Consider the following 20,689-nt stretch of genomic DNA (forward strand, 5'->3'; position numbering starts at 1 on the left):
AATAAGACTTTTTTTAAATAAATGACTCAAGTTTGCCAAGATTTCGCTGTCGTTACTTCCAAAACATTATGAAGCTACGTTCTGCAAGTAAAATGAAGTTATGTTTTACAATTTGACACAAAACTTTATTCGTCTTTCAGCCACGTGTTTACACTTAATTACAATCATGTGCTTGAGCTGTTTTGCATTTTTATGGGAACGTGCTCATAAATGAAATGAAATGTGCAGTTTCGTCTTTTTTGCATACAGGTGACATTTCTTAAAATAACAGTCCAATAACATAATTTAATCACCATTTTGACATTTATTTCTTACACTAAAACAAGAAAGATTTCAGAGAAGTATAGAATTAGCACGGAAAAAAAATGATTTACCACACATGAAGGTCTGTATAACCCTAAAGTATTTCACGAAACACGAGTCAACATGATAAGACGCAAGGGAAACGAACAAGGGTTTGATGTTCAACCAACATATTACACTCGTAAAAAAAAAGACACGCGTTGCAGAGCTCCAGTTCTGTGCAATAAACTAATGAGTACAAGTTGCAACTCTTTTCTCTACAAATCGATTATTGTTAGATTAATAATCGGACAAAAACAATCACAAAAATCTCACACAGTGGTACATCACAAGGTTCATGTCTTTTAAAAAGATGTCTTTGGGTATGGGAACTCAAAAAAAAAGCAACTCAACACGGTTCATACAACAGAAACAAAAAAGATTCAAAAAAGCCATTGTGTGCAGTGTTCAAGAGTTTGCTCAATTATGACGTTACTCGAAAGAGTCGCGATAGTGATGTTAATGTCAAGCACATCACGAAAAAGCATTGAAAGTCAGCATTACAAGAGTGGTCTACGCCATTGGTTAGGGTTTTCGTTTATTCCTACCAATACTGGATTAGGAAATATGGCGATATTGTCATTTCTCAATCTGTTTCGTACATCTGAGTCACATATTCATGCCAAAATGTCGTTTTATAATGAGTACATCCAATTCCGAGACAACGATATTTTTCCCAGTGGCCATATTTGGCTCTCTACATTCGCAAAAAAATAGAAGAGAGGGTGGTAGTTGTGTGCGTTACGATCGGAGCATATACTTGATGAGTGTGAAGCCTGTGCAAAGAGAATGAAAAATATGAGAAAATTTTAAACAAGACGAAATCGCTACAGCTAATTGACACCTGAGCACGGTGAGGTGGAGGAAACAGAGGTGAGCTGCGGCAGGGGTCGGTGGTCTCGGCAGCGCAGCGCGCCTCTTCCGGCGCGCCGCTCAGAATTCGATCCTCTTTACCTGGCTGGACTCGATGCCCACGGAGGAGGAGGAGACCACCTTCTGGGAGGACACGGAGGAGGAGACGCTGGACACGGACGACTGGATGACGCTGGAGCTCTCGAGGCGGCGCGTGGAGCTGCTCGCCTCTACCACGTGCGAGCTCTCGCTCTGCTCCACGCTGCTCTTCTTCTCCAGGATCTGCCGGCCGCCCACCTGGCGGCGCTCCTGGAACGAAACGTGCTGACGTCAGCCTCTCATACAGGCATTTTAAGCGTGAGGGTCACATTTTTCCAGATGTTATGCTTCTGGCTAAAATGGTTCAAATGGCTCGGAGCACTATGGGACTTAACTGCTGTGGTCATCAGTCCCCTAGAACTCAGAACTACTTAAACCTAACTAACCTAAGGACATCACACACATCCATGCCCGAGACAGGATTCAAACCTGCGACCGTAGCGGTCACGCGGTTCCAGACTGAAGCGCCTAGAATCGCACGGCCACACCGGCCGGCATTGTGCTTCTAGTCGAGCAGTAATTTCTACAATACCTGATCAAAAGTATACGACCACCCATTAGCGGACAGCCTTTATCACGGCCTGAACTCTATTGGCGACACTTTCAATGAGGTGTCTGAACATCCGTGCGGGAATTGCACCCCCGCCCATTCTACTGCAAATTTTGGGACCGGTAGCTTTTGCAATGAGTCCCTTGAAAAGTATTTCTCACGTTAGTTTGCACGCACGCATTTGAAAGCTAACGACGTCAATGAGAGGTTAGGAATTTGTTATAAATGCTTTATCACAGGCTAGCAACTGCTAACACTTCAAATGTAAGTCTACGGATTCGGCTGACTAGCCGTACTTTACTGCACTGGAAGTCCCTTTCACATGTCTTTGGTACATAGTATCTGTTGGGTATCAGACATGCTTTTTAAAAGAAAATTACGTTTTCATGTCATAACACAAATCATTGTATAGAAAGGATTTAATCGTACGGTTATTAAACTTTTGACGTCTCTTCCGCGTGGTAGCCGCAACACAGGATCTACAGGCTGCAGAAACTTTCAGAAGAATGGCCATTTTGGGTCAATGAAGTGGGCTGTGAGGCGCTTCGTGTACATGGAAGCCAAAGGAGTGGTTTCGAACCTCTGTTAGTGCATAGTTTTAATCTGTTGGGTTGTGAACATACGCAAACACACCGCTACAGAGTAACAGTTGAAGTAAAAATATAGACTATGTGTTTTACACTCTATTGTTAGCAATGAAAGTGATAGAACAGCGGTCAATCACATGGAGCATGAACTGAGTTGTTTCTCGTCTCTTCTGGCGTGCTTTTGGAGGCGTATAATGGCTGTCGTAGAACAGAATGAAACCAGGACGAACAGTACATAGGAAGACCACTAACGCGCCTCAAACCTATGTTTTCCCTATAACATACGAGCAGCACATTCAGGTAATGAAAGCTGATGGTTGTTATTTGAAGAAATATGTACTTCCAGTCTTTTGGGAATCCTCACTTCAACTTATTCCACTTTTCTATTCTGAACTTCAGATTATCAACAGCTCTACGCTGTACAGTGGCTTGCTGAGTATGTGCATAATTCAGATTCTGAAGACATCAGTTTATTTTAACTTCAAATTAAATAATGTTTTATTTAAAAGTGATAAGCAAGATGTTAATTCCGAGTAGACAGGTACACCACATCTCTGCAAATGCTGCGAATACTAAATTTTCTGTTAAGATATCTCTAAGTGTGCGGAATCGCCCATGAATGAGACTGCTGCATGAACGGGAACAAGTGTGCAGAGAACTATTTTTTTGCACTTGAGAAATCTCTCAACCTTAGCGTCCACTTCTATGTTTACCTACCGCTCATTCCTCGGGTAGGAAGTACTCCTAAATATTTATCAGTGCACTCCAGCGTCTCGTTTGATATCTTACCTCCGAAGAGGAAGCTTCCATGCTGGAGGAATGTTCCTTGGAGACGACGTTTCCTGTGGGAGTTACTTCCATTTTGTCACTGCTTTCTGGTTTTCTCTCGTTCAGGAACCTGCTGTAACACAAATAGTCGTGCATTAATATTAATTCTCTTTTGAAGCGAATTTTAAATTCATAAGTATGTCATAATTAGATTTAAGATAATGCACACTGAGTTAAGAATCTGACATCCAAAAGTGACAACACTCAAACTGAAATTATATATATATATATATATATATATGTGTGTGTGTGTGTGTGTGTGTGTGTGTGTGTGTGTGTGTGTGTGTGTGTGTCAATTTCAGATTTTCAAAGAAGTCGGGTCGAACTGAGGTGTAGCATTCATTTTCATAGAGACATGTTAAATTTGACTGCGTGTTGATAGATGATGGAAGACAGATGTATGATCTAAAATCGCATTCAGTTGGTAAGGAAATGAAAATAGATCATCAGGTTTCAGTTTACATCTTTCAGTTTTTGTACTTGTTCCATTTCGAGTAGTTAAAGAAACCTTCTACGATGACTTTAACCTGCAACGGCGAAAAGACAATTATTTCACAAATCTAGGCAAATTCTTAAATCCCTCAAATGTAGTTCTGCTTTTTGCGCTTTTTCAAAAGTACTGCGTGTTGCCTATCGAGGTGCCAAATCGGTTTTTATCCTCTGCTGCCTTGAAAAGACATGCAGAGTGTGATGTGACCAAGGCTAATAGATATTAGGAATCTTACCGAGTATCGATCAATCGATCACTTAATTTCTAAAAAATAATAACTTTGCCTAAATCGGTTTCTAAGTAAACGGTATACCTTGTAAACTATTGCTTTCATTTGACATGAATTGAACAGTTCTGTAGTTAATTAACAAAAAAGTACATACATTAATTTTGCACAGTTATTTACAATAATGGTGCGACCGAGTTTTGTAATGAAAATGTAAATACTTTCACCGACAGCTGTATAAATACTAGGACTCTTTACTTACAGTTGTTGTATCTCTGTCTTTCTACCTCGCATTTGGCGAGAAGAGTCGTTGTAAGAGTGCCTCTTAAAGAGTCGGAGGCAACGAAGAGACATGTTTGGACTGTTGTAAGAGAGAGACGTGTTTGTGCGGTCGCAGGGAGTTGTATTTCTGTGAAAGTTGGTTTGTCATTGTGAAACAGTTTGCTTATAAACCTTAAAAAATCGAGAAGACAGGAAGTTATGGCAACCCTTACTATGTACGATATTCAAAACTGAAATTTGTAGCTTGGAAAGCTTGTCCCAGCAGTCATAGCCTGGAGAAGACACCGAAGCCAACATAAAACCAGCTAAGTACCAGATTTTGTAATTTATCAATTGAACATGAATACTTTCAGTTTTATACAAAATGACAATATCAGTGGAAATATAATCATTATTGAAAGATTATGCCAAAAGAGACGTCTTTCATCAAATATTTTACGCTGACTAATGAGGATATTTTTCTTACAACAAGTTCACCAGTGCCAACGGCCTTGCCACAGTGATATACCAGTTCTCGTCAGATTATCGAAGTAACGCGGTGTCAGGCGTGGCTAGCATTTGGATAGGTGACCGTACACGGACCTGCCGAGCGCTGTCAGCAAGCGGGGTGCGCTCCGCCGTTACGAGGCCAATTCAGGACCTGCTTTACTGAGAGGTAGCGGCTCTGGTCACGAAAAGTGACAACGGTCGGGAGAGCGCCGTGCTGACCAAATGGTCCTCTACTTCAGCATCCAGGACGCCTGTCGGCAGAGGATGACACAGCGGTCGGTCGGTACCGTTGGGCCTTCCGAGGCCTGTTCGGACAGAGTTCAGTTCACCATTAATATGTAGCTTTCAACGTGCAACACCTCGAGATGGGAGTACCTTTCGTTATATCTCAAAACAAGACCGAAATATTCAGTGTTTCTTATCTTGATGGCTATAAGGACGCGTAATTAAAAGATGTAAAATTTGATAACTCTCTTAAAGTCCAGCCAGAGGACGCTGCCGCATAAACGCAATTTCATTTTCATTGCTGCCCGTAGCAGTGTCACACTCTTTCACTCTGAGATACACAGCCAAGAGTTCTGAGACTTAACACTGAATATTAAGGCACAATAGGGGGCAAAAAATGAAATGATCGCATGGAATTACTGGGCGGAAGATACCATCTAGGATTATTCGGCCACCTAGTGCAAGTAATTGTATCTGACGCCACTTCGGCGACTTGCGTGTCAATAATGATGAACACATCACCCAGTCCAAGAGCGGGCAAAATTTCCAATGCGGCCGGGAATCATACCCCCGCCCCCTGCATCGAAGTCAGCCGCGCTGACCACACAGCTACGGAAGCGGCCAACAGAGTGCATACCAATAATGAAACTTTCCCCCACAGTCGGGTTTCTGACGGGCTATACCTGTGGATGAACGCCTCCGCACTAGCGACTTGGGCTACAGAGATGGGATAGATAGATGCTTAGTGGGCCATTCGAGTATCTAGAGCTCCTTTCCTGTTAACAACGTACGCCATAAATGCTAGTCAACAGCAGCGATGCTGCATTTGCAAGCTCGGTATAGACAGAACTGGGTCCGAGTTGACATTCGGAGATTTTGCCGGTAGTGACACTGCTGTGTGCAAAATTCGTTTGTCGTTCTGAGACTTTTGAATAATATTACCCCTGTAGTCACGACCGTTCTACGTGAAAAAAGTTTGAATAACATTTTGCTGTCACTTTACATTATAATGCTGGAAAATATGCTAAAAACATGTTGCAACCGCCTATATTCCCATAGGTTGTGAACCAAAGTACCAACATAACACCCAGTTAGAGTGCTTTCAAGAACAGGAACGGTCTGTCACTGTTGCCTGTAATAGGAATTTTGAGAAAATCTGCCAAAACTGATGCAAGGTCCCACTATACAAGTCGAGCACATTTTATGCCCTTTTCGACACGATGGTTCTGGTTGACCGTTATGAAGGTATTTCTACCTGCTTAACTGTAGAATGAACCGTTCGTTTTTCCTCCAATACGTCCTTTCGTGCTGCCTCATGTTATCTATTCTCGTGGAGCTCACATCCCGTAGCGCTCGTTTCCGACTTCCCCTGTGCTGAGTGGCTTCTTTGCTTGCTTTGATGTTCTATATTTTACTCACACTTCTTTCAGTGACAGAAGCAGTCGCCGGTTCTATGTCTTCCGCTGTTCAAACGTCGTTCTGCGACTTATGTTTACTTTGCAGACAGTTACGTCAAAGTACTGAAGCCGGCCGCGGTAGCAGAGCGGTTCTAGCCACGTCAGTTCGGAACCACGCGGCTGCTGCGGTCGCAGGTTCGAATCCTGCTTCGGGCATGGATGTGTGTGATGTCCTTAGGTTAGTTAGGTTTAAGTAGTTCTAAGTTTAGGGGACTGATGACGTCAGCTGTTAAGTCCCATAGTGCTTAAAGCCATCCATCCCAAAGTACTGAATGTGATTAGTGTTATTTCTGTCTGTGAACGTTTCACTGAAAAAAGTACCTCCAAACTAGCATCCTTTCTTGCGAAAGGGTTTAACATTTTGTTACGTACAGGAATGAAGAGATAAGCTTGAAGTTCTCTAGGTCTATAGATACAGCAGTGGCTCAGTAGACAGTTCAGTTGAGGAGGAATGGACATCTCTAAAAATGGCGATCACAGAAATAGGAAAGAAAAACATGGATACAAAGAAGTTAACTGCGAAGATACCTTGGGTAAAAGAAGAAATGCTTCAGTTGATCGACGAATGAAGGAAGTACAAAAATATTCCGGGAAATTCAGGAATACAGAAATACAAGTCACTTAAGAATGAAATAAATAGGAAGTGCAGGGGAGCTAAGGCGAAGTGGTTGCAGGAAAAATAGGAAGAAATCGACTAAAAAATGACTGTCGGACGGACTACCTCAGCATATAGAAAAGTCAAAACAACCAACGGTGAAATTAAAAGTAAGGTTGGTAACATTAAGAGTACAATGGGAATTCCACTGTTAAACGCAGAGGAGAGAGCAGATTGGTGGAAAGAGTACATTGAAGGCCTCTGTGAGGAGTAAGATTGTTTGAAGTGATAGAAGAAGAAACAGGAGTCGATATAGAAGAGGTAGGGGATCCAGTATTAGAGTTAGAATTTAAAAGAGCTGTAGAAGACTTAAAATCGAATAAGGCAGGAGGAATAGATAACATTCAATCTGAATTTCTAAAATCATTGGGGTAAATGGCAACAAAACGACTATTCACGTTGGTGTGTAGAATGCATGAGTCTTGCGATATACTATCTGATTTTCAGGAAAACATCATCCACACAATTTCGAAGACTGCAACAGATGATAAGTACGAGAATTGTCACACAATCAGCTTAACAGTTCATGCATCCAAGTTGTTGACCATATTGTTGACAAGAATAATAAACAGAAGAATGGAAAAGAAAATTGTGGATGTTTTAAACGACGATCAATTTGGCTTTAAGAAAGATAAAGGCTCCAGAGAGGCAGTTCTGACGTTGCTTTGATAATGGAAGCAAGACTAAAGCAAAATCAAGACACAGTCATAGGATCTGTCAACCTTGGAAAAGCGTTCGACAATGTAAAATAGTGCAAGATGTTCGAAATCCTGAGAAAGGTAGGGGTAAGCTATAGGGAAAGACGGATAATACACAATATGTATAAGAGGCAAGAGGAACGATAAGACTGGAAGACCAAGAACATTATGCTCTAATTAAAAGGGGTGTTAGACACGGATGTAGTGTTTCACTCCTATTGTTTAATCCATATATCGAAGAAGCAATGATGGAAATAAAACGTTCAAGAGTGGAATCGAAATTCAAGGCGAAAGAATATAAATGATAAGATTTCCTGATGACATTGCTATCCTCTGTGAAAGTAAAGAAGAATTACAGGATCTGCTGTATGAAATGAACATTATAATGAGTACAGGATATAGATTGAGAGTAAATCAAAGAAAGACGAAAGTAATGACAAATTCAAATGGTGCAAATGGCTCTGATCACTATGGGACTTAACATTGAGGCCATCAGTCCCTTAGAACTACTTAAACCTAACTAACCTAAGGACAACACACACATCCATGCCCGAGGCAGGATTCGAACCTGTGACCGTAGAAGTCGCGTGGTTCCGGACTGAAGCGCCTAGAACCGCTCGGCCACCGCGGCCGGCTGAGAGTAATGACAAGTAGCAGAAATGAGAACAGCGAGGAACTTAACATCAGGATTGGTGATCACGAAGGAGATGAAGTTAAGGAATTCTGCTACCTAGGCAGCAAAATAACCGAGGACTGGTGGAGCAAGATGGACATCAAAAGCAGACTATCAATGGCAAAAGTGCATTCGTGGCCAAGAGAAGTCTACTAGTATCAAACATAGGTCTTAATTTGAGGAGGAAATTTCTGAGAATGTACGTTTGGAGCACGGAATTGTATGGTAGTGAAATATGGACTATGGGAAAATCGGAAAAGAAGAGAATATAAGCATTTGAGACGTGATGCTCCAGAAGAATGTTAAAAATTAGGTGGACTGGTAAGGAAAGGTGTGAGGAGGTTCTGTGAAGAATCGGCGAGGAAAGGAATATATGAAATATACTGAAAAGAAGAAGGGACAGGATGATAGGACTTCTGTTAAGATATCAGGGAATAATTTCCGTGGTACTAGAGGGAGCTGTAGGGGATAAAAACTGTAGGGGAAGACAGAAATTGGAATATATTCAGCAAATAATTAAGGACGTATGTTGCATTTGCTACTCTGAGATGAAGAGGTAGGCACAGGAGAGGAATTCGTGGCGGGCCGCATCAAACCAGTCAGAAGACTGACAACTCAAAGAAAAAATAAGTAAATAAATAAATAAAATGTACGTGCCTCTACAATTCTCCACCTTTGTGACAACCTTCCATTCGCTAAACTAAATGAAACCTTTCTGGTTGAGAGTGTTTGTGATGTAATTTCAATGATTACAAAATCGAGTCAAATTTACAATGTGCTTGCAGTGGGCCCATTTATCACTACGACGTTGCACTCCTTGCAGCTTGGTTGTATGGATTGACTCGGCTGGAAAGGGCTTCATAAAGCTGTTGTATTCTCTTCCGAAGCAGTTGGCCCACAACTGTTGTAACTGGTCCTTGTTATCCAGGATTCTGGCACCGGGACGGAGCTGTCGTCCGCGCCCCGGGACAGATACGGGGATCTTGCTGGACACTGGAGTATTCAGCATCACGCAGGCAGTTCATAGAGACCTGTGTGATGTGTGGACGAGCATTGCCTTGATGAAAAATGGCACCACAATACTTGAGAAGTAAGACATGAGGATGCAGGATGTCAGTGACGTACGGTCGTGCCGTCAGGTTTCCCTCAATCCCTACCACCCGTGAGGTGAAATCGTAGCCCATACCACGATGTCAGGAGCAACAGCGCTGCGCCTCCATTGGAAAAATGGGACCTGTCCTATGGCTGCCGACACACTCTTCGACGATGGTAATCCGGGGTAGTGCAGAACCGCGATTCGTCGCTGAACGCAATGCGACGCCATTTATCAGTAGTCCATGCTTCCATATCACGGTACCACTACAAACGCAGCCGTTTCTGCTGTGGTGTTAACGGTGACCTACGCGTAGGACGTTAATTCCCTAGTGCCGCTGCTGCTGATTGTTCCGATCAATGGTACAGGAAGACACAGAACTCTGCTTGTTCTCAGATGGCAGATACAGTTATGGATTGGTTACTATGTGCTAGGTGTACAATGCGGCGATGTTCCCTTGCTATGATCAGACGTGGTCGACCGAAACCTTGACAATGTGTGTGCGTGCCACTCACGATCCCATTCACTTCAACTTCGGGCGACTGCCACATACGAATTCCCCACAAAAAGGGATACTGCACAATTAGACCATCTGGTCAAATGGAGACACCAGGGCTGGTAACAACACTAACGAATTGTGGTGACCGTTCTACCTATCACAGAGAATTTAAACCGAAATGATCTACATTCTTGCCGATGCTGTGAACGTATGTAAATTTGCACTGATGTCCGACAGTGTCTTCTGCATGCTTCACTTTTTTGTCAGACAGTGTATTTTCTTCGTTATTCTGGATTCCTTACAATTATTCAGCGACGACACCAACCATCAGACAACAGCATCGTAACCGAACGACAGGAGTTTGGGTTTTTAAAATTCAACCTTCTGCCAAACACAGTTTATTTCATTACTCAAACATGTTTGCCGGCCGGAGTGGCCGAGCGGTTCTAGGCGTTTCAGTCCGGAACCGCGCTGCTGCTATGGTCGCAGGTTCGAATCCTGCCTCGGGCATGGAGGTGTGTGTTGTGCTTAGGTTAGTTAGGTTTAAGTAGTTCTAAGTCTAGGGGACTGATGACCTCAGATGTTAAGTCCCACAGTTCCTAGAGCCATTTGAACCACTCATCAAACATGTTTAGACACACACGTATCATCTTCAGTGGGTTTTATGTCTGTAAAAATATTATACGAAGTTCTTGGTTGGTTTTCTGTTGGTTGGTTTTCTGTTTTAGGCCTAACAACTATAACGCATGCACTTTTAACAGTTTATGTTACGCATCTCAAAGTACATTAATTGCGAAAATGTAAATGCAGGGGCTGGGTTGATTAAAGGAATGTTCATCGTTTGACAGCATGTCATTTGTAAAGTAAATAGAAGAAATTGTTTCTTTGTTCAAATAGAAATTACTTTTGAATTTTTCCTACAAGAGTAACGGTAGTACTGGTTCTGTTCTTTTGTTATACGAAGTACTGTAGATCTTTATTGCCTTGGTTGTCCATTATAATTATTTTTCGCATGAGCCTCACCAAACTTCACAAATTTTCTTATACGAATATGATATTTAGGAATAGTTTTTGTGAACAGTCTCTTCGAGAGATGCAATGTTATGGTCGCCGCTCATTTGTTCATTGATTTGTGGCGCTAATTTTTGAATGTTGAATGTGATTTTTTGTGGTAGAGGAAATAAGGGAGAACTTATCTGATTAGTGTGTGTGTGCCTGTGTGTGTGTGTGTGTGTGTGTGTGTGTGTGTTTGAGAGAGAGAGAGAGAGAGAGAGAGAGAGAGAGAGAGAGGAGGGAGAGGGTTGTTTTTGGGGGAGAAGATCAAACAGTGAGGTCATCGGTCTCATCGGATTAGGGAAAGACGGCAAAGGAAGTCGGCCGTGTCCTTTCAAAGGAACCATCCCGGCATTAGCCTGGAACGATTTAGGGAAATCAAGGAGGACCTAAATCAGGAGGGCCGGACGCGGGATTGAACCGTCGTCCTCCCGAATGTGAGTCCAGTGTGCCAACCACTGCGCCACCTCGCTCGGTGTAGGAGGTGGAGGAGCAGAGCTGAGAATAAGGTGTTTCTGGATAATAGGAAGTATCCGAATGCTAGGGTTTCTTTGAGGAAGTGACTTTGTATAATTCATTAAGTATCGTAAATAGCGTTTTTCTGCAGAGTCTTGTGTATTTGTTCAATTCTTTCTTGTCTTGTATTACTGCTTTTTGTGTTTGGAAATTCTCCTCGGTTGTGAGCTTTTGGTAAGAGATTCTGTCCCTAAGTACGTTGAGATCAGTTTCAGTGTTATTTGGGTGCGATTTTCCTCTATGAGGTGAGAGTGTACTGTCATTCACTGACATGATCAGTATACCTATTATTTCGAAATTACTCCATGTTTTGCCTCATAACCTTCGTGAAAGTGGAGATAAGTGTGATCAAGAACAGTGGCTAATGCACAATGCAGTTATTGTAAAATCTAACAGGGACTACAATAAGGCATGGCGTTTTATGCGACTCAAGTAACAGCATTTCTAATTTATGTATCGTCTATCTGAGAGTCTGTGCAGTGGACAGACAGTGAGAGTGTACGTAAATAACGTTTCACGCGTAGCGTATACGGTCCTATCTGTTATTGTTGTCTGATTTTGGCATCCATACTGATGTTTGATTACTTAAATGGCTCTGTGCACTATGGGACTCAACATCTGAGGTCATCAGTCCCCTAGAACTTAGAACTACTTAAACCTAACTAACCTAAGGACATCACACACATCCATGCCCGAGGCAGGATTCGAACCTGCGACCGTAGCGGTCGCGCGGTTCCAGACTGAAGAACCTAGAACTGCTCGGCCACCCCGGCCGGCTTGATTGCTTAAACCAGGTGCACAATTCTTTTACGTGTCGCATTCGAAGTAAGGTTACAGTTTAGCGTTTCGTCGTCATAGCTGCCACTAGAAACGAACCAAGAATTAACTTAGACAAGGGTAAGTAAGGAAGTCTGCCTCGGTCTTATTGCAGGAAGCCGGAAATTGTCCCAACAAAAGTGCACGACATTGCTCCCAGACTTCAGGTGCTTAATTGAAAAGTTTTCTTTATTCATATCCATATATTTAAATTAAAGTGTGAAGTTGGCTCGTGCATGCGCGTTGTTTCTTGTATGCCAGTGTGTTGGGGACGTGAAGAACGTGGTGCCGTGTTTGTTTTTTGATGACAAAGATGTAGAAGGGATGCAAGTGAAACGAGGTACAGACACGTCGCCTACGTTTTCCGAACAGCACCAGAGGGAATCCGAACTTAACATCCCCCATCTGACGGAGGGATATTGATTCGCATTTCCTCATTCCATAGGACATTGTGTTTTAAAGGAGAGAAAATTATTCAAAACTTCAGCTTCTCCAGAGAAGCTAGCCATACGTACGAAATAAAATAACCACCCATTAGCGCGATAGGGAATCAGGAGACATGCGCACTGGGCTAATATCTGAGAGAAGTGGGGTTAAAATCCCCGTCCGACAGTCCTAAATGAGAGCCAAACTCACATTATATGATTCCGAGGAACGTTGCGCCATCTCTCCAGCCATTTCCACGCAAATACAAGCGGCGACAGTTTCTTTGACCACCAGATCCGTGAAATGGTTTAAAGAAATTGTATCGAATCTCCTTTAGGATTGTCGAGCGAAGATTTTATCCCTACTTCTCTCGAATATTAGCCCAGTGCGCACATCTCTTGATTCCCTATCGCGCTAGTGGGTGGTTACTTTATTTCGTACGTATGGCTTGCTTCTCTGGAGACGTTGAAGATTTGAACAACTTTCTCTCCTTTAAAACCGTATCTGTGATGGAAGATGTACGCGTGACGCTAGGGTAACCAATTGTAGAGTTCTGCTCTAGCGTTCAGAGTCCTTACCTTGCAGGCAGGAGAGCACACATCGAAATAATTTAGAAACACACTGTCAGGATCGTAATATTTCAGTACGACCCATACGAAATGGTATCGCAGATGCTCAAGGAACCTGAATGGGGAATCTTCGGAAAAAAAGCTTCTGCCGAAATGCGGTTGGGTAAATTTACTGAACGTTTATGACAAAAGATGGCTGTAGTCTTATGGGACCAAACTTAATCGATTTGGTTATTCCTCCCTGGGACTGTTGCTAGAAATCGTGTCACTTACTCCATCATAGCGTGTGTAACGTCAACCCAGCCACACTGTTTTTCATATGAGCTTTTGAACTCGGCGCTGGCTGTTAATCGCGGAGGCATTACGGTTTTGGGCTCAGCAGCAGCTCCTCTGTGCGGAGACAAGGATCGCGACGGTCTCGCAGCCCGGACGGTGGCTGTGCTGCCGAAATAGCCGCGCCGGACGGGTTATTTACGACTGGGTGTTCCCTACAGCAGCGGCGCGCCGCCTCTGGCTGTGTGCGACTGCCTATGCGACGACACCCAGAGCCCAACACTCCTAAGGCAAGCAGAGCGGGTGGCGGCGGCAAAGCCTCTGCAACGTCTACACAAACCGCAGCTCCTCCATGTACTCCCCCCACCCACCACCCCCCATCCCCCACCGCCAACCGCCACCCAGCAGTCTACAGAAGAAATATGAGCAAAGCTATCCGCGAGTCTATGAGACTGGAGATATACCATCCGACTTTCGGAAGTATTTTATCCGTAAACTCTTGGGCATACAAAAAGGAGATAAATGCGAAAACTATGGTACAACCAACTTAACAGCTTATGTATCCGAATACTTTACAAGAATAGTGCACAAAAGAATGGAAAAGAAAATGAACGTTCTGTTATATGACGATGAAATTGGATTTAGAAAACGTAAGGGCACCAGAGGGGCAGTTCAAGCATTGCGCTCAATGAAGGTGGCAAAACCTTTAAAATACCATAGCACTCTCATAGAATTTGCAGACATAGAAAAAGCGTTCGACAAAGTAAAGTGGTGTAAGAAAAAAAAGTGTGTGAAATCTTATGGTACTTAACTGCTAAGGTCATCAGTCCCGAAGCTTACACACTACTTAACCTAAATTATCCTAAGGACAAATACACACACCCATGCCCGAAGGAGGACTCGAACCACCGCCGAGACCAGGTACACAGTCCATGACTGCAGCACCTCAGACCTCTCGGCTAATCCCGTGCGGCAAATTGGTGCAAGATGTTGGAATTTCACAGCAAAATAGATATAGGCGATAGGGAAGGACGTGTAACATATAAAGGACAGTCAAATCAAAACGAGACAGACGGAAAAAAGTAAGTAAACTGTTCATTATTTCAGAGGTAATATTAATATACTTATCCCACAGGAAGTTCAATGCCTCCATGGAAAACTGTTTGCAACTGCCTACGGAACCATGACGTAACCAGGGGTGCAGCTCTCCATTCAGAGCAACTCAACCGCCGTGAATGTCTTTCTTTGGGGCACCAAAAATATGGAGCTCCCTTGAGGAGAAAATGGCTCTGAGCACAATGGGACTTAACGTCTGAGGTCATCAGTCCCCTAGAACGTAGAACTACTTAAACCTAACTAACCTAAGGACATCACACATATCCATGCCCGAGGCAGGATTCGAACCTGCGACCGTAGCAGCTGCGTGGTTCCAGACTGTAGCGCCTAGAACGGCTCGGCCACCTCGGCCGGCCCCATGAGGAGAGATCAGGATGGTACGGAGGATGTTAAAGGCTACCCAGCAAAACTTCTGCAGCGTAATTCAAACAGTCTTGGCAACATGTGGGCCCAGCTTAAGTTCTGCAGTGTCGTCTAAACAACCGTGCAAGAAGTGGGTCCGTAGAAGTTTCGCTAGGAAGCCTTTACAAATCTTCCATACAGTCTCGATGTCTCCCCATGCGAATTTCATACACTAAAGCGCCAAAGAAACTGGTATAGGCATGCATATTTAAATACAGAGGTATGTAAACAGGCAGAATATGGGCTGCGGCCGGCAACGCATATATATGACAAGTGTCTGGCGCACTAGTTACATCGGTTACTGCTGCTGCAATGGCAGGCTATCAAGATGGGACGCAGCATCTCCGAGGTAGCGATGAAGTGGGAATTTTCTCGTACTACCATTTCACGTGTGTACAGTGAATATCAGGAATCTGATAAAACATCAAATCTCTCCGACATCGCTTCGGCCGGAAAAAGATCCTGCGAGAATGGGACCAACGACGATTGAAGAAAATCGTTCAACGTGATAGAAGTGCAACCCTTTCGCAGATTGCTGCAGATTTAAATGCTGGGCCATCAACAAGTGTTAGCCCGCGAACCATTCAGCAAAACATCATACGGGCTTTCGGAGCCGAAGGCCCACTCGTGTACCCTTGATGACTCCACGACACAAAGCTTTACGCCTCGCCTGGGCCCGTCAATACCGACACTGGACTGTTGCTGACTGGAAACACGTTGCCCGGTCGGACGAGTCTCGTTTAAAATTGTATCGAGCGGATGGATGTGTACGGGTACGGAGAAAACCACATGAATCCGTGGACCCTGAATGTCAGCAGGGGACTGTTCAAGCTGGTGGAGGCTCTGTAATGGTGTGGGGCGTGTGCAGCTGGAGTGGTATGGGACCCCTGATACGTCTAGATAGGACTCTATGACAAGTGAAACGTACGTAAGATCCTGTCTGATCAACGGCATCCATTCATGTCCATAGTGTATTCCGACGGACTTGGGTAATTGCAGCAGGACAATGCGACGCACCACGTGCCAAGAATTGCTACAAAGTGGCTTCAGGAACACTCTTGAGTTTAAACACTTCCGCTGGGCACCAAACTCTCCAGAAATGAACATTATTGAGCATATCTGTGCTGCCTTGCAACGCGCTGTTCAGAAGAGATCCCCAACCCTCGTTCTCTTACGGATTTATGGATAGCCCTGCAGGATTCATGGCGTCGGTTCCCTCCAGCACTATTTTAGACATTAGTCGAGGCCATGCCACGTCGTCTTGCGGCACTTCTGCATGCTCGCGGGGGGCCCCACATGATATTAGTCAGGTGTTCTAGTTTGTTCGGCTCTTTAGTGTATTTTTAGATCCACGAAGAAAGACATTCGTGGCTTACGATTTGCTTCAAAGCGCACGCCTGGGTACAAGCATGGTTTCGTAGGCAACTGCAATAATTTTTCCGAGAACGGTTTGAACGTCTTGCCTCGCAAGAGGATAAATGTACCAATAGTTATGGCGACTACTTTTGGAACAATAAACAGTTTATTTACATTTTTCTCATGTTCTTGTTTTCAGTTGACTGCCCCTCCACAATCTGTACAAACAACAAAAGGGATCAACAAGAATGGAAAACTAGAGAGAAGTGCTACGATTAAAAAAAGCTTTAACGCAAGGTTGCAGACTTTCTACCCTACTCTTTAACTTGTACATCGAAGAAGCAACGACGGAAATAAAATAAAGGTTCAGAAAAGGGAATAGAATTGAGTGTGAAAGGATATCAATGATACGATTCGCTGAACACATTGCTATCCTGAGTGGAAGTGAAACACAATTACAGAACTTCTTGCATGAAATGAACACTCTAATGACCACAGAATTTATACTGAGAGTAAAACAAAGAAATACGACACTAATGGAGAGTAGTTTAAATGAGATCGATAAACCTAACATCAAAGTTGGGGACCACGCAGTTGACGAAGTTAAGGAATTTTGCCACACTGGAAGCAAGATAACACATGACTGGTGGAGTAAGACGAATGTAAAACGCAGAGTAGCACAGGCAAGTGTGGTGCTCAGCACTACAGAAGTCCACTAGTATTAAGCGTAGACCTTAATTTGAGTAAGAAGTGTCTGAGAGTGTGAATCTAAAACAAAGAATTGTATGAAAGCGAAGCATCCTCTGCTGGAAAACCAGCAAAGAAAAGATATGGTGCTACAGAAGAATGTAGAAAACTCATTGGACTGATTAGATAATAAGTATGAAGATTCTTTGTGGAGTCGGCGAGGAAAGAAATACACTAACAAGAAGAAAGAACAGGATGACAGGACTGTGTTATGACTTCAGGAAATAACTGCGATGGTGCTAGAGGAAAGCGTAAACATGAATTGGAATATATCCAACAAATAACTGCGGAAGATGGGTGAGTTTGCTACTCTAATATGAAGAACATGGCATAGGAGAAGACATCGTGGCCAGACGCATCGAACCTTAATCCGCGAACACAGTGGAAACCTCCAGGTTCAGCAACGACTGGCACACAAACGTCACATAACTGAAAAGCCATTCTTTTCTACACGTAACATAGGGGAAAAGTTTCGCTGTTATCAGCAAAATTGTAAGTAGTCCACAATGAAAGTTTGGCCTACCTCTGAAAGTTGCCCATTTGTACGATGAGGAGAGGCTACATTATCTGATCACAAGTTTCCGGGCACCACAGTGTAATACAGATTTGGCCACTAGATATCACGAGAGACCGACCCGCCAGTATATTTTGTTGTCAGCAGAGAAGCTTTAACAGCAGAACGGCGAGATCTCAGTGACTTCGAACGTGAACTTGTCATTTGGTGTCACCTGCGTAACAGATCCGTCAGGGAAATTTCAATCTTTCAGAAGCTACACAAGGCGACTATTGCGATTGTGTGACAGAAACGAGAAGGACAGCCGTAGATAATCCGAAACCATGCAGAACTGAGGTATTGACCTAGAGGAAGCGTCGAGCATTGCGAAGGATGTAATTTTCCCTCTGCAGCGGAGTGTGCTCTGATATGAAACTTCCTGGCAGATTAAAACTGTGTGCCGGACCGAGACTCGAACTCGGGACCTTTGCCTTTCGCGGGCAAGTACTCTACCAACTGAGCTACCCAAGCGCGACTCACGACCCGTCCTCACAGCTTTAATTCCGCCAGTACCGCGTCTCCTACCTTCCAAACTTCGCAGAAGCTCTCCTGCATACCTTTGCAGAACTAGCACTTCTGGAAGAAAGGATATTGCGGAGACATGGCTTAGCCACAGCCTGGGGGATGTTTCCAGAATGAAATTTTCTTTTTTTTTCACTATGCAGCGGAGTGTGTGCTGATATGAAACTTCCTGGCAGACGCGGTACTGGCGGAATTAAAGCTGTGAGGACGGGTCGTGAGTCGTGCTTGGGTAGCTCAGTTGGTACAGCACTTGCCCGCGAAAGGCAAAGGTCCCGAGTTCGAGTCTCGGTCCGGCACACAGTTTTAATCTGCCAGGAAGTTTCATTGCGGAGGATGGTTGTATAAATTCGTGTGACATCAGCGGAAAGAATCACTCGTGAGGTAAAAAGAATGCCGATGACTGGAACAAGTGAATTGGAATAACAGATCGCGCTATACCCTGTGGCAATCCGATGGAATTGTTTGAGTTTGGCGGATTCCTGGAGAAAGTTACCTGCCGTCAAGGGTAGTGCTAACAGTGAAAATGAACGAGCTAGTGTTACAGTATAGGGGATGTTCCTCGTGGTTAAGGTCTAGTCCTCTTGTGGTGCTTAAGAAGCCGCTAAGAGCGGAAGGATATGAACACATTATAGAACATTGTATACTGTCTATAGTAGAGGAACATTTTGGAGAGTATGAATGTGTTTATCAGCCTGACAACGCGTCCTGTCATAAATAAGCATCTATGAGGGAATGGTTTGTTGACAATAACATTCTTGAAATAGACTGGCCTTTCTGGAGTCTGTGTCTGAGCACCAGTATTGAGAATATACAGGGTGAATCACTCAAAACTTGTACCACACATATTGCGGAAACGGAATGTGTTATAATGGTTGTCAGGGGCTCGTACTGTTAGCAAATAAACAGATTGAAAAAGTACTTGGAAAGTGTAGTTTTTGTGCAAACATGCCCTTTGTTAATGGAACAAAGTCTATTGACAGTAACAAACTAAAGGTAGGGCTAGTTAGAATGTCAATGGTATTTGTTGCCGGATTCTAGTGCGAGTCGTTTACGAGATTGTCGTATTTTGAAAGTTTCTACGCCGACACTATTTGTGCCACTGAGAGTGTTTCGTTGATAGCTACAACATTGTTATGTTTGCTTACAGTGTGTTTGTGTATTCCTTGGGTGTGTTGCAGCTTACTAGTCAGTTGGAACGTGATAGTCTCCAAGCAGTAAGTCGTGAGTGGACGACGGGATTTACCAGTGAGAAAAAGCGGACATGCTCATGGCGTATGGAAAGTGAAGGAAGAATGCAATTCGTTCTTGTACGGCGCATGCTGCAAGATATCCCAATATACGTCAACAATTTCAGCAATTATTTATCAACCCCCTCAACCAGCTACGTGAAAGCGATAGTGCAAGGCAACAAGTGTCGACAGAAGATGGAGGAAGTGCAGGGTGTTTATAAATGAATATCGGGGGTTTAACGCTTTATAATATTTATTATAGTTATAAATTATATGTCAAATGAAAGAGCAACTCAAACAGTTTTACCAAGAACCTTATAAATGTTCAGTGTGAGCACTGGCATAGCGAATTACGCGATTGGTTGAACTTCACTGTACCCAAGTGCTGGATAGGCCGCAAGGGACCCAATGACAGGGCTTGCTTTGCATGGCCTCCACGTTCAAACGACCTAATGCCATGCGATTTTTTCCTTTGGGGCTTCATCAAGAATCGTGTGTACGTGCCTCCGCTACCAGTAGACCTCCCTGAATTAAGAAACCGGATTGAAGCAGCTGTTGCTACAATCACTGAAGACACACTTATCAACGTTTGGGAAGAACTCGGCTATGGACTTGATGTGTGCCGTGTGACAAATGGTGCTCGCATTGAACATTTATAAGGTTCTTGGTAAAACTGTTTGAGTTGCTCTTTCATTTGGCATACCATTTATAAAAGTAAGTTTAATATAACAAATATTATAAAGTGTTAAAACCCCGATATTCGTTTATAAACACCCTGTAATGTTCTTGCAGCTATTGCAGTTGGTACATTGAGAGCTGCGTGGAAATGATTATAAGACTCTGTTAACTTCTGTACATGGGCATTAAGACATGATACTTCAAATGTATCACGTATCTTGTTTAGTGATGAGGCCACTGTTACCAATCATGGCCAGGTAAACCGCCAAAATATCCACTTTTGGTCTGTTGACAATCATAGTTAGCTTCGTCAGGTGGAACGTCAGCGTCTATGGGATGTAAATACGTGGTGTGAGACACTGAATACGCACAAGTATCGCAGATTCCC

General features: G+C 43.5%; 1 protein-coding gene across 9 annotated transcripts in view; it reads right to left on the reverse strand.

Annotated features, from left to right (window-relative positions):
* The window catches only part of LOC124616597 (probable basic-leucine zipper transcription factor N), a 424,224-nt gene that overhangs the window by 293,215 nt on the left and 110,320 nt on the right, over window positions 1–20,689 (reverse strand). For 6 of the 9 annotated variants that reach the window (XM_047144949.1, XM_047144970.1, XM_047144934.1 and 3 more), the window contains exons 3-4: window positions 3,220–3,331; window positions 1,297–1,503 (exon numbers count right to left, since the gene is read on the reverse strand). In XM_047144949.1, coding sequence (XP_047000905.1) covers window positions 1,297–1,503; window positions 3,220–3,291 — 279 coding nt within the window. In that variant the 5' untranslated portion in view covers window positions 3,292–3,331. The remainder of the gene's footprint in view (window positions 1–1,296; window positions 1,504–3,219; window positions 3,332–20,689) is intronic. The other 3 variants (XM_047144956.1, XM_047144941.1, XM_047144928.1) reach the window with 1 other exon arrangement.

This window comes from Schistocerca americana, chromosome 1 (genome assembly GCF_021461395.2).
Source record: "Schistocerca americana isolate TAMUIC-IGC-003095 chromosome 1, iqSchAmer2.1, whole genome shotgun sequence".
Classification (NCBI taxonomy): Eukaryota; Metazoa; Arthropoda; class Insecta; order Orthoptera; family Acrididae; genus Schistocerca; species Schistocerca americana.